This window comes from Kogia breviceps, chromosome 17 (assembly GCF_026419965.1).
Source record: "Kogia breviceps isolate mKogBre1 chromosome 17, mKogBre1 haplotype 1, whole genome shotgun sequence".
Classification (NCBI taxonomy): domain Eukaryota; kingdom Metazoa; phylum Chordata; class Mammalia; order Artiodactyla; family Physeteridae; genus Kogia; species Kogia breviceps.
Window position 1 is genome coordinate 62,353,268 of NC_081326.1, and position 12,921 is coordinate 62,366,188.

At 39.9% G+C, this 12,921-nt stretch overlaps 1 protein-coding gene across 5 annotated transcripts in view; it reads left to right on the forward strand.

Annotated features, from left to right (window-relative positions):
- Positions 1-12,921, forward strand: part of TBC1D31 (TBC1 domain family member 31) — a 62,873-nt gene that overhangs the window by 17,534 nt on the left and 32,418 nt on the right. For all 5 annotated transcript variants that reach the window (XM_067017442.1, XM_067017440.1, XM_067017441.1 and 2 more), the window contains 3 exons: positions 1,936-2,087; positions 5,318-5,477; positions 8,304-8,504. In XM_067017442.1, coding sequence (XP_066873543.1) covers positions 1,936-2,087; positions 5,318-5,477; positions 8,304-8,504 — 513 coding nt within the window. The remainder of the gene's footprint in view (positions 1-1,935; positions 2,088-5,317; positions 5,478-8,303; positions 8,505-12,921) is intronic.

A 12,921-nucleotide genomic window follows, 5' to 3' on the forward strand; every position in this document is an offset into this window, starting at 1 on the left:
ATCCAGATTCTGAATACTCAGAGACACTCCAATCCAGTGCTATAGACACTGAACACTTCATCCCCAAGGAATGTAGCACTCCCTCTGACGCCAGTAAAATTGCGAAGGTGTGTGATAGATCAGGGGTCAGAATAAGAGGTAACACATCCTTAAAGGTGCACCGCCTCCTCTGTGAGTCCCTGCCCCTCTCTCTCACCAACACAGAAAGTCACATATTTTAAAAATAATAAAGCTGGTAAAGACACACCAGTAAAAACAACAAGATACGTTCAAATGTAAAGTGTTAAAATAAGCTATAATGTGGTTAAGAAGGCTGGTCTGGATGGGAAAGAATAAATACCTGGAACTCGGCATTAACTGTTAAAGATGGACATACACATACTGTACAACTCAGAAGAAGGTTCATTCATTCATTTATTCCACAAATACTGTTGAGCACCTTTACTACACTCTTGTCACTGTGCTTTTTGCACTGACTACACAAACGTCAACAAGATAGACAAGACCTCTGCCCTCTCCGAAACCAACCAAGGGTCTTCATACCAAGGCAGCCGTGAAGGATTACACATCTCTCGCTCTGTTTTGTCCACAGTGTTTAGGGTCCCATGCATAGAGTCTCTGGGTTGATTTCCTGTGGGCAGACATATGTATAAAGAAATTATAATTATTCTGTAATTCAAAAGAGGAGTGAAATGTAAGACCAAAGCTATATTGAGGAAAAAATAAGGGAAAAAAAGAATAAATAGCTAGAGCCATAACTAATGATCAAACCGTGTGAAATGTCTCAAGCTCCTTCTGGGGTTTTATTGGGTTGGCCAGAAAGTTCATTTGGTTAATGAATATGTTGTTCAGTAAAGTTCTTGGTGAAAATGAAAAATGTATCTTATTTTTACTTAAAACCGAACGAACTTTTTGGCCAACCCAGTATTTTGAGAGGATAGGTAGGAATATTTGTCCTTAGGACATTGAATTTTTTTCATTTTCTTTCCTTCTTTGCTTCCTTTCCTACCTCACTTTGTGTGTTTTACACAAATGACACACAAAATTATATTTGAGGCCATTGAAACTCTTACAAGAAAATATTGGTCAACTTTAATAAAAATTTTACATTATCAAAAGTAAGCATTGCTTACTGCTTATGTAATAGAAAAACAGAAATTAGGAGAATAAAATGGTATTTTCAACTTCACTACCAATTTCAGTCTCATCTGTCCATTAAATAAAATGAATCTAATAAAATATCATGTATTTTCAACTTTTTACTTTAACAAATAATGCTTAGCAAACATTTATACACATTTATCTTAAAGCATTTTGCTGATTTTTTTCCCCAAAGGATTGACTCTTAGAAGCAGATTGACTAGTTCAGAAGAGAGATTTTTAAGGTTGTTGAGCTGTTAGACAGTATCTTTAACCAGTTTTTACTATCAGCAGCAGTGTATGACAGTGCCTTTATCTATACTTTCACCAACGTTTAATATTTTTTAACACTTATCTGTAGTTAGTGCTCAATATAGTATTTATATTAGTATATAGCTTATAAATATAATACGTATGTTAGTATATGTATAGTTTGTGTATATGTATATGTGTGTGCATTATTTTAAAATAAACTTGATATACATAAATTGGTATCTTATTTTCATTTGAATCTTTAATAAGGTTAAATATTTTAAATTGTTACCTAGTATTTTATGAATAGCCTAGTCATTATAGTTACCTGTTTTTTGTTTAAAGGAGTTTACCTTTTCTTTTTAGTTTATAATAGTATGTAAAAATACCAGTTTTCTTCCCTGTCCTACGTTGTAAGTGTATTTTTCTCCAGTTTAAGAAAAAATAATTTTAAGACAGAAAAATTAACTACTTGTAGATTTTAAATTTAAAGAGGACTATATTATCCTTATATGAACAATAACATTTTTTCTTCCTCTTTAGGTTTTCTTTCTACCATTAAGTAATACCATCCTCAGTTGTTTTAGAGATAATTCCATCTTCGCCTGGGAATGTGATACTCTTGTTTGCAAATATCAATTGCCAGCTCCACCTGAAAGCTCTAGTATATTATACAAAGTGTTTGCTGTGACCAGGTAATGTCCTCTTTAAGACACTAAGGATTTTTATGAAATTTAACTTCCAGGGAAATTTTATAAATTTTCATTCAGTATTTTATAGTCCTATGAGCAAAAGTTTCCTTCAGACTTAGATATGATCTAAGATATGGTAATAAGTTTTTTACTCATTGTGGAAAATGTACACAAAAATATAAAAGTACATGAAATCTCAAGGCTAGTATTCTCATTAGCTATAATAAGCATTAACTAATAGCCACTTCTGTTTTGTCTATTACTCTACCTACCGTTTCTCTACTGCACCGTCATAAAGCAAAGCCCAAGTGTATCATTTCATGCGTAAGTATTTCAGCGTGTATCTCTAAAGGATAGGACCCTTTTTGAAACATAGCCATGGTACTGTCATCAGACTTTTAAAAATTCATAATATTGGGCTTCCCTGGTGGCGCAGTGGTTGAGAGTCCGCCTGCTGATGCAGGGGACACGGGTTCGTGCCCTGGTCCCGGAAGATCCCACATGCCGCGGGGCGGCTGGGCCCGTGAGCCATGGCCACTGAGCCTGCGCGTCCGGAGCCTGTGCTCTGCAATGGGAGAGGCCACAACAGTGAGAGGCCCGCGTAATGGAAAAAAAAAAAAAAAAAAAAAATTCATAATATTATCATATATGTAGTTATTCATATTTCCCTGATTTGTCTAATAATTATTTTTTATGGTTGGTTTGTTCAAGTCAGGAACAAAGTAAGGTTCACACGTTGCCTCGGTTGGTATATCTCTCTTTTTATATTATCCTTGCAGTTTATTTGTTAAAGAACTGGTCATTTGTCCTGTAGTTTTCTACATTCTGGGTTTTGCTCTTTGCATCCCTGTGATGCTGTTTAATATGATCTTCTCTCATCTATATTTACTATAAACTGGTTACACCTATATTTCCTATAAATTGGAGGCTTGATCTTGATCTGGTTTGATTTGGGGGCAAGAAGACATTGTAGGCGGTTTGTGTACCTTCATCAAGAGGAACACAGAACTCTTTCTCTTATGATATTAGTGGCCATTGATGATCATTACCTAGATATCGTGTGTTGCATTGGAGCTTAGCAAATGGTGCTATTCTAATTCTGTCTTTCCTTCTCCCTTATTAACTAAAACCTTCTATAGAAAGAAACTTCCTCTCATCAACTACACTCCAATAAAAATTTTTTTTAAAAAAAGAAGAAACTGCCTCTCAATTCTTTGGTTACTTTACTGTACAGTTTGTAAAGGAAAGGCAGGATAAATGCTGGATTTCTTCCTATTTTAAAAAAAAATTTTTTTTCACCAAAGTGATGGATTGGTTTATCGGCATCTTCAGAGGTGGCCGATGAAGTTTCTTGTCTTTAATCTTTGTAAGCTCGTGGACTTGGACACAGTTGACATCATTTGACCCATTAAAGTTATTTTTCTTCCTGATGCTCCAGTACTCTCATCTTTGACCAGTGGGATCCTCTTCAGGTCGGCTTTGAATGAACCCTTTTGATACAACTCCGATTGTCTGTGATAGTTCTCATTCTTGCTGGTCCAACAAGATGTTCCAGTCTTATCTTGTATATTTCCTGTCCCAAACCTGGAATCAGCCATTTCTCTAAAGGGTGTGGGTTTATTTTTGTGGGAAATGATATATTGACACTTAATCTGGATGGTAGGTTCTCACTGTGGGTGGGTTGGTCATTGTTTCCAGATATTAGTGGATGTTATTTCCTCTCTTTCACCCTCTTCTTCTGAGTTATCAGTAAATCCTATCAACTCTACCAAACTATCTTGAATTGGTCTACTTTCCTTTGTCCATTGCTACAGCTATTACCCCAGTCCAAGCTATTGTAGTCTTTTTCAGGCTACTGTAATAGCTCCCTTATTTGGTCTACCTGTTTTCAATCTCATTTCCTAAAGTCAGTGTCTACAAAGTAGATAGAGTGTTCTTCTCAAATCATTAAGTCAGATCATGTCATTTCCCTGTTGAACTCCCGTAAAAGGCTTTCCACTGCTCTTAGAAAATACAGCTCCCTGCCATGTCCCTGAGATCTTTTGTCCTCTGGTCTAGGCCTCCCTCTCTTTTCTCATCTTATTTCCCCTTACTGTGTTCCAGCCATGCTTGAGTGTGGCTTCTCTTGTTATTTACACCTATCTCAACATTTTTGTTCTGGCCAGTCAGGAATACTGAACAGCATGGAATTCTTTCTCTAAGTCACCCTGTGACTGCCCCATTCACATCATTCATGTAGTAGATCTTTCTCCTTTCCCAGCTCTGTAACATTACCTAATTTTAGAGTTCTTTAAAGAACGTAACAGCTGATATCAGGTTCATTTATTTGTTTCTTTACCTTCCTCTAGACTGAAAATCCCCTGAGAGCAGGGATCTTACCTGTCTTCTTGTTTACCACTGTGTCCCTGGCACCTGGAGTGAAACCTAGCTTATAGTAGACACTTTATAATCCTTTGTGAATGAATGAGCAACAGCCTTGCAAATCAATACAGCTTATTCTTTTTGTACCTTTTAAACATAAAGTAGCTTTCTTGGGCTTCCCTGGTGGTGCAGTGGTTGAGAGTCCGCCTGCCGATGCAGGGGACACGGGTTCGTGCCCCGGTCCGGGAAGAACCCACGTGCCGCGGAGCAGCTGGACCTGTGAGCCATGGCCGCTGAGCCTGCGCGTCCGGAGCCTGTGCTCCGCAACGGGAGAGGCCACAGCAGTGAGAGCCCAGCGTACCGGGAAAGAAAAAAAAAAAAAAAGTAGCTTTCTTTGGCAGGAAAAAAGATTGGGCTTTTTGTTTTTTCATATAGCAATGCTGTTATCAATTCAGTACAGTCGTATGTGAAATACAGAAAGTTGGTTAGTACTAAGTGACTTTGAGATTATGCTATAAAATATAAATGTTACTCAGAAACTCCCAGTCAGGTCATCAAACAGATATTTGTTAAGCTGGTATCTTAGCATAATAGGTAAAAAAAAAAAAAAAAAAAATCGACTGTAAACCGGAGTTTTCCTATATGGTAGCCACTGGATACCTGGGACTATTTAATACAAATTAAATAAAATCAGGAATTAACTTCCTCAGAAGCGCTAGCCACATTTTAGTTCTCACTAATCACGCGTGGCTAGCAGTGAGTACATCGGACAGCATAGATGCAGAACATTTCTGTCATCATATGGATCCGATTGGACGGTGCTGCTCTAAATAATTCATCCGGTCTTACTTTCTCACCTTTTTAAAATACAGAGATGGCCAAATCCTGGCTGCTGCGGGCAAATCGAATCATCTTCATTTGTGGTGCTTGGAAGCCAAACAGCTATTTAGAATTATCCAGATGCCCACCAAAGTTCGAGCCATTCGCCATCTAGAATTTCTTCCTGATAGTTTTGATGCTGGTTCTAATCAGGTTAGTGACATAAATGTTAGTAAAGTTGTACTTTTTTTGAAAGATCGTTATCAATTTCCGCACTATGTTCTCTTATTTAACTTGTAGCCTGATTGTTACAAGGTTTTGAAAGTGCTGATAACTTGTAAAGAGTCTAAGACTGAAAAAATGGAAAAATCTTAGGTTCTGTATGTTACTGATAACTTTCCCTTTTTCTAAAATCAGTATACTTTATGTCATACTTTATGGTTTACAGGGTGATTAAGAATGCTGTGTTTTATTTGATCCTTAAAGAATTCATTGAGTGTAGGCAGGGAAGGTATTCCCACCATTATACAGATTGTGATGCTGAAGCTCAGAAACACAAAGTGACTTGTCAACACGCCTTTAATTTTAAGGATTAAAGGTAGGACTAGAACTGAAATGTTCTCACTTTGTTACACTGTGTTCTGTCTACCATAGCTGGCTGCCTCAATTGTATGAGACGTCTTTTCTTTCTATCTTGCCTTCGTTTGCAAAGCGCTCCCCCCGCCACACGCCTTTTTTCTCTTTAATAGTCGAGTAGTTGAACCTTAACTTTCTTATTTTAAATTATTTTGGGTCTTGCACATTAACAAATTGTGTGTGTGTGTGTGTATGTGTGTTTTGTGTATTTATGTATAATATATGTGTGTATCATATCTTTTGTTTTTTGAGTAGATAATGCTTTCACATGGTTGAAAACATAGAAAAATATTAAAAGGCATAAAGTGAAGTCTTACTGTTTTCTCCCATTTGCCCAGTTATTCACTCTCCTTAACCCACTGCTGTTATATAATCTCATGTTTTCCCCATTTTTATTACCTTGTTTTTTCCTAACTTAGTTTACCTTGACGATTTTCCTATCAGTACAGAACTTCATTCTTTTTTACAGGTGTATAGGTTTTTATAACCAGTCCTTTATTATTGGGCACTTAACCTGTTTTCAGTCCTTTTCTGTTACAAATGATGCTGCATTGAATAACATTTTTGTTTGCTTGTTTGTTTTTTGTTTTTTTTAATTTATTTTTTGGCCGAGCCATGCAGCATGTGGGTTCTTAGTTCCCCAACCAGGGATCGAACCCGTGCCCTCTGCAGTGGAAGCACTGGAAGCAAGGAGTCTTAACCACTAGACCGCCAGGGATGTCCCTTTTTTTTTTAAATATACATAACTTTTGCACATGTCATTTTACACATCCTGTCTGTAGGATAAAATCCCAGAGTTAAAATAGTGGTACCAGGGTTAGGTGCGTCTGTAATTTTGATAGATCTTGCCAAATTGCCTTCCAGAGGGGTTGCATCAACTGTGAATAAGAGGATCTCCTTCTGTCTGACCCAGAGAAGAACATGCTGTTTGTTTATTTATTTTTTATTTTTCTTAATAAATTTGTTTATTTATGGCTGCGTTGGGTCTTCGTTGCTGTGTGTGGGCTTTCTCTAGTTGTAGTCAACAGGGGCTACTCTTTGTTGTGGTGCACGAGCTTCTCATTGCGGTGGCTTCTCTTGTTGTGGAGCACAGGCTGTAGGTATGCGGCCTTCAGTAGTTGTAGCACACGGGCTCAGTAGTTGTGGCTCACCTGCCTAGTGGCTCCGCGGCATGTGGGATCCCGGACTGGGGCTTGAACCCGTGTCCCCTGCATTGGCAGGCAGATTCTTAACCGCTGCGCCACCAGGGAAGCCCCAGAACATGCTTTCTAGGTTGTCACATTCAAACTGCCTCCAACCACCTCTAGACTATAGTCTTTCATGTAACAGGGGACATCGGCGTTTCACGACATCATGTGGTGGCCCTGGTGAAAAGAACCTGTATGTGGACAAGGCAGCAGAGGGGTTTATTGTTTCATGTGTTGAAGCTTTTTTAGTCCGTGTTTTTTTTTTAAAGTATATATATATTTTTAAATATTTATTTAAGTATTTATTTGGGCTGCGCCGGGTCTTAGTTGCAGCATGTGGGATCTTTAGCTGCGGCGTGCAGACTCTTAGTTGTGGCGTGCATGTGGGATCTAGTTCCCCAACCAGGGATCGAACCCAGGCCCCCCGCATTGGGAGCATGGAGTCCCACCCACTGGACCACCAGGGAAGTGCCAGTTCAGTACGTGTTTTTAAGTTCTAAGTTGTATGAGTTACAGCTAATTTTTCTTCCCCTTGAAAGACTAGCTTCCTTCCAACCCGCAGCCCGACTGCTCTTGCAGCTCGCAGACCTTCCCTCTCCACGGCCCAAATGCTAGTTACAACTGCAGGAGTCACAGGTTTGTGTGGGGCATCAGGACAGGTGTTAGCTCTGGTCAGTCTGGGGATGGAGAAGAGAAACAAGCCCTCCACCTTCCTTGCTTCTGGCGGCCAGTGTGGAGTCAAGGTGAAGGACTGCCATTGTCTGCACTCCCTCTGGAGGGATTGGTGGAGATGCTCCTGCCTGCTGGGAGGGCTGATTCTTAGGTGACCTTCCTGTCGTCTCCCAGGAGGGGGTCCTTACTGGTTCTGGGTAGAGCCAGGCTTATCTGGACCTGAACAGGGCGAATCTACGTGAGCCGTAATCAGGGATTTTAAAACAGATGACCGCTCTCTGACTGTCCTCCCTCCCCCACCAAAGAAAAGAAAACATGTGTAAATACACACGTGTGTATGTGTGTAGTTGGACTTGCAGACATTTGACTTTTTAAAATTGAGGTATAATTGACATAGAACATTATATTAGTTTCAGGTGTACAACATGATGATTCAGTATTTGTATACATTGCAAAATGATCAGCATAATGAAGTCCAGTTAACATCTGAGACCTGGCTCTTAAATGTGTTTTCGGGACTCATGTTGTTTCTCTCTACTCTTAGGTTCTTGGAGTGCTCAGTCAGGATGGCATTATGAGATTTGTTAATATACAGACTTGTAAACTTCTCTTTGAAATTGGGAGCCTTGACGAAGGAATTAGTTCATCAGCCATTAGCCCCCATGGACGGTACATTGCATCTATTATGGAAAATGGAAGTCTGAACATATATTCAGTTCAGACTTTAACAAAAGAAATAAATAAGGTATGTTATGAGGTAAACAATATCTTTTTTCTTTTAAGATTTAAATGCTGTATCATCAAAAATAAAAACTCTGTGTTACAAGTTTCTAACCTCCTTGCACCTTACCCATTTTTCTGGATACGGTTTCCGCTCTAACCCCCAGAGCCACGTCTCCGGATTTTTCTCACCCATGCTCCATCCCTAAATTGCTGTCTTCACAAAGGGCATCTGTTTGGAGTCCTTGTCCCACTCAAGGTGCCCCTCTGATCTGCTTCCCCAAAAAGGTCTTCAGTTCCAGTCTCTTCATTTCTGTCTCTGTCTTCCCATTGTTGTAGGCTAGGCACCTTGGCGCGCTCTGACTGTTTCTATTCCTGTATTTCCCCAGTCCAGCCAATGCTAAGCCCTGTGGTCCTAGAATCCGAGGTGTCTATGTGTGTGCGCCGCCCATTCGGTCTCCATGTTGGCCGTCCTTGTACGGGTGCTCGTTCGCCGCTCTCGAGTGACAGTAATTTACACAAATACACCCACACTCAGAGCCCTCATGCCTGCTCCTGCCCATCAGCCATCTTTTATGGGTTTTTTTTTTAATTCTTTTTTTCTTTTTTTTATTCTTTGGTTTTTCTCAATCATCTTTTATATAACAGTTTTCTTTTTTTAAAAAAATTATTTATTTATTTTATTTCTTTAGTTTTGGCTGCGTTGGGTCTTTGTTGCTACGCGCGGGCTCTCTCTAGTTGCGGCCATCGGGGGCTACTCTTCCTTGCAGTGTACGGGCTTCTCATGGCGGTGGCTTCTCTTGTCATGGAGCACGGGCTCTAGGTGCGCAGGCTTCAGTAGTTGTGGCACGCGGGTTCAGTAGTTGTGGCTCACGGGCTCTAGAGCGCAGGCTCAGTAGTTGTGGCACGTGGGCTTAGTTGCTCCGCAGCATGTGGGATCTTCCCGGATCAGGGCTCGAACCCATGTCCCCTGCACTGGCAGGCGGATTCTTAACCACTGCGCCACCAGGGAAGTCCCAATATAACAGTTTTCTAAAATAAGACTTCGATCATTGTTTCTAAAATAATGCTATTTTAGTGGCTTCCTTCCTTTTGCCTGTTGCATTGAGTCCACACTCTTCTGCCTGGCTCTCAAAGTCCTCTCTAATCTTGTCTTCTCCCCCTAATGTGTTTCCCCATACTTTCAGCTTCCCTCATTGTCCCCCGTAGACACCGTGCTCATTTCTACGTCTGTTATCACACTCCTCACCTCATCTAAAATAGACTTCCCACTTCTCTTATGGTTATCGAAAACTCCTCCAGCTCATTGTCGAGTCCAGTTGTTCTGCGGAGCCTTTCCAGGTCTGGAATTGTATCACAGTAGCCCTGAGAGGGACTTCGGTGATCACTTAGTCTAACCATCTCATTTTACAGGGGGAGCATCTCGTGCCCCAACCTAATGACACAGCTAGTCCTTAGCAGGCCCAAGCGTTCTATTCTTAATACGATAATCTTGTGGCTATGTGCCTGCTCCTTTTTACCCTTTTTTTTTCCCATTAGATAAGAAGTTCTTATTACAGAGAAAAATCAAGATACAGATAAGCAAATAGATCAGTGAGTCCCACCATTCTTAGATGATTTTGAAATGTATGCCTACTCTGTCTCTTGTTCTGTGTGTGTAAATGAGTACAGTCAATCTACATGATTTACGGATTCTATAGTTGTGAGTTTGTCTGTTGGTGAAAATGTATCTGCAAGTCTAAAATCAGTCCTCACCGCGTATTTACAGACATTTGCATGTGCAGAGCAACAAGAAATGGGAGTTTCCTTCATGCGGGTTCCCCCTGAAGTCAGACAAAGCAGCGCTCAGCCTTCTTATTTCAGCTCTCCATGGGAACGAGTGTCCTTCTCGTGGTCTATTTAGTGCCACATTTTTCACGTTCTTGTGATTTTTGTTGGTGATTTTGCTGTTTAAAATGTCCCCCAACCACAGTGCTGACATGTTGTCTGGTGTCCTAAGCACAAGAGGGCTGAGAGGTGTCTCAGGGAGAACATACGTGTGTTAGGTAAGCTTGATTCAGGAATGAGCTCCAGTGCTGTTGGCATGAGTTCAGTGCTAATGAACCAACACTGTACAGTCAACGAGTGTCTTTATTTATTTTTATTCATTTATTTTTGGCAGCATTGGGTCTTTGCTGCACATGGGCTTTCTCTAGTTGCGGTGAGCGGGGGCTACTCTTCATCGCGGTGCGCGGGCTTCTCATCGCGGTGGCTTCTCTTGTTGCGGAGCACAGGCTCTAGGCGTGCGGGCTTCAGTAGTTGTGGCTCACGGGCTCTAGAGCACAGGCTCAGTAGTTGTGGCGCACGGGCTTAGTTGCTCCGCGGCATGTGGGATCTTCCCGGACCAGGGCTCGAACCCGTGTCCCCTGCATTGGCAGGCGGATTCTTAACCACTGCGCCACCAGGGAAGCCCACATTATTTATTCTTAATGAGAGTTGTTAGCCTAGCTGAATTTTATAAGAGCTAGATAAATGTTATTAATAGAAACAAAGATCTGAGAAAAACCAAGGTAAGCATGAGTCATTGGCTTCCTCTCTGTTATTTGTTAAGCAAATTGAGGTCATATTGACCAGAAAAGCTAGCTTAAAACAGAAGAAGGATATATTTTTTTTTTTTTTGGACACATTACCAGCACCACCAGTGCTATTCCAGGCCTACAGAATGCCCAGGTTTATGCAAAAACTTATTACCCGTGTCTCATTCCTTCAAGTCCTATTTTGTTGCCATTGGAGAATTTCTGGTATTGTGCTAATAATAAGCTAATTCCTATTTCTGTGTTGAAGTTTTAACACTCCTAAGGTGTGGCAATTCAGGTCATATCTCAGGCTCTGACTTCTGGGAGATTCCTTTATGGAAGAACCATGAAAAATGTGGCACTAGAATAAATATTACAATAAAGATATAGAAGAATGGACTGAGGTTAGAAGATAGTTCAGGGAGATTAAAGATGGGCAGTATTCAGAAATCAGACCACTACTAATTACATTTCATAGGTAAAGAATTAAATCGTAGGGTAAGTGGTCATGGTACTTTTTTTTGGTCAGTTATTGTTATTATATTTTGTATTATCCTGTACTCTTTCTAGATGTGAATAAATACCAATGTATCTTAGAAAAACACTATTAAAAAACCCTTACAGATGCAATTAAAACTTCAAATACTTTTCAAAATAATTTAAAAACAAATAAAAATGCAATATCAATGCCATGTATATTACCTGCTCTATACATTTTACAGTGTTATGTGTCATACATACTGCAGTTGACAATAGAAATATTTTCTTGGTCTCCTATAATAGGCTGCAGGTTTCAAAAGCAGAAGTCCTGAACTTTTGAAGGCAACGTGAGAAAAATCTGTTTGAAACCTCAAAGTAGTCTTTTTATAGTCGGTTATTTAAAAAGAGTCAAGATGTTTGCTTTGTTCTGTTTATTTCTTTTGGGGACGAAGCGGGAGGAGGTCAGAAAAGTTTGGTTTCTGCTTCAAAGAGCTTTCCCGAAGAGTGGTGATTCATTTCCATTGTATGTCATCATGGAAGCACACTGTTATGGCTTTCATGACAGCTTGAATTCAGGGTAATGTGTGTAATATTTGTTTTTCTGAAATCTAATAATGTTCATTTGGACATTTGGGGTATATTGTGTTCTTGTTCTCATATGCAAGGAATTGGCACTTTGGCTTCAAGAAAAATTATTTAAAAATCACAAATCCACCTTGTCTTTGATCTGGATCTGGGCTAATTACTAAGGGAACATTCAGCAATAATGGTCTCAAACATTTAAAACACCCTGTGAAAGTCATTGTACTTGAATCATATTTAGAACTCAGAAAGCCGGAGCTATTTTATCTGCTTATTTTCTTTGAACAAGGAAGATCTTTTTATTTCAAAGAGAGTGTTATTCACAGAGAAAAAGTCTTAGTGAATCATTTTACCTTAAGTAAATTGAAGTTGTTGGGGGCTTATTTTCCTATTTGATGAGCCCCATAAAAATGAGGGTTTGGCATCTAAGTCGTGCTTTCTGCCCGGCCTCTGAAGCTGTTGATGCAGTCAGGGACTGACAGTCACCTCCATGTAGATTAGAAAATGTAACCAAGGACAAGGCAGGGGTCCCGTGCTTTCAGAGGAAAGTAATGTGACAGTTTCCCTCAAAGAAATTTCACTTGAGCCCAAAGAATATTAGGGTGCTTCTCTCAGCATTCTAGAGGGCCCTGTGTGTAACTGGGCCCTCTCTGCAGCAGATTACCGCCTGACTACTCACTTTATCATACAGGTGTAAAAAATGGATTGATACTGTATGATTAAGGCCAGCTTTCAAGGAATAACTAAATTCTGTTTATTGTTGTTAATCATGATCTTTATTACGTTCCTCAAAGGAATTTGGCAGAAATTTGCTTTGATTCGTTA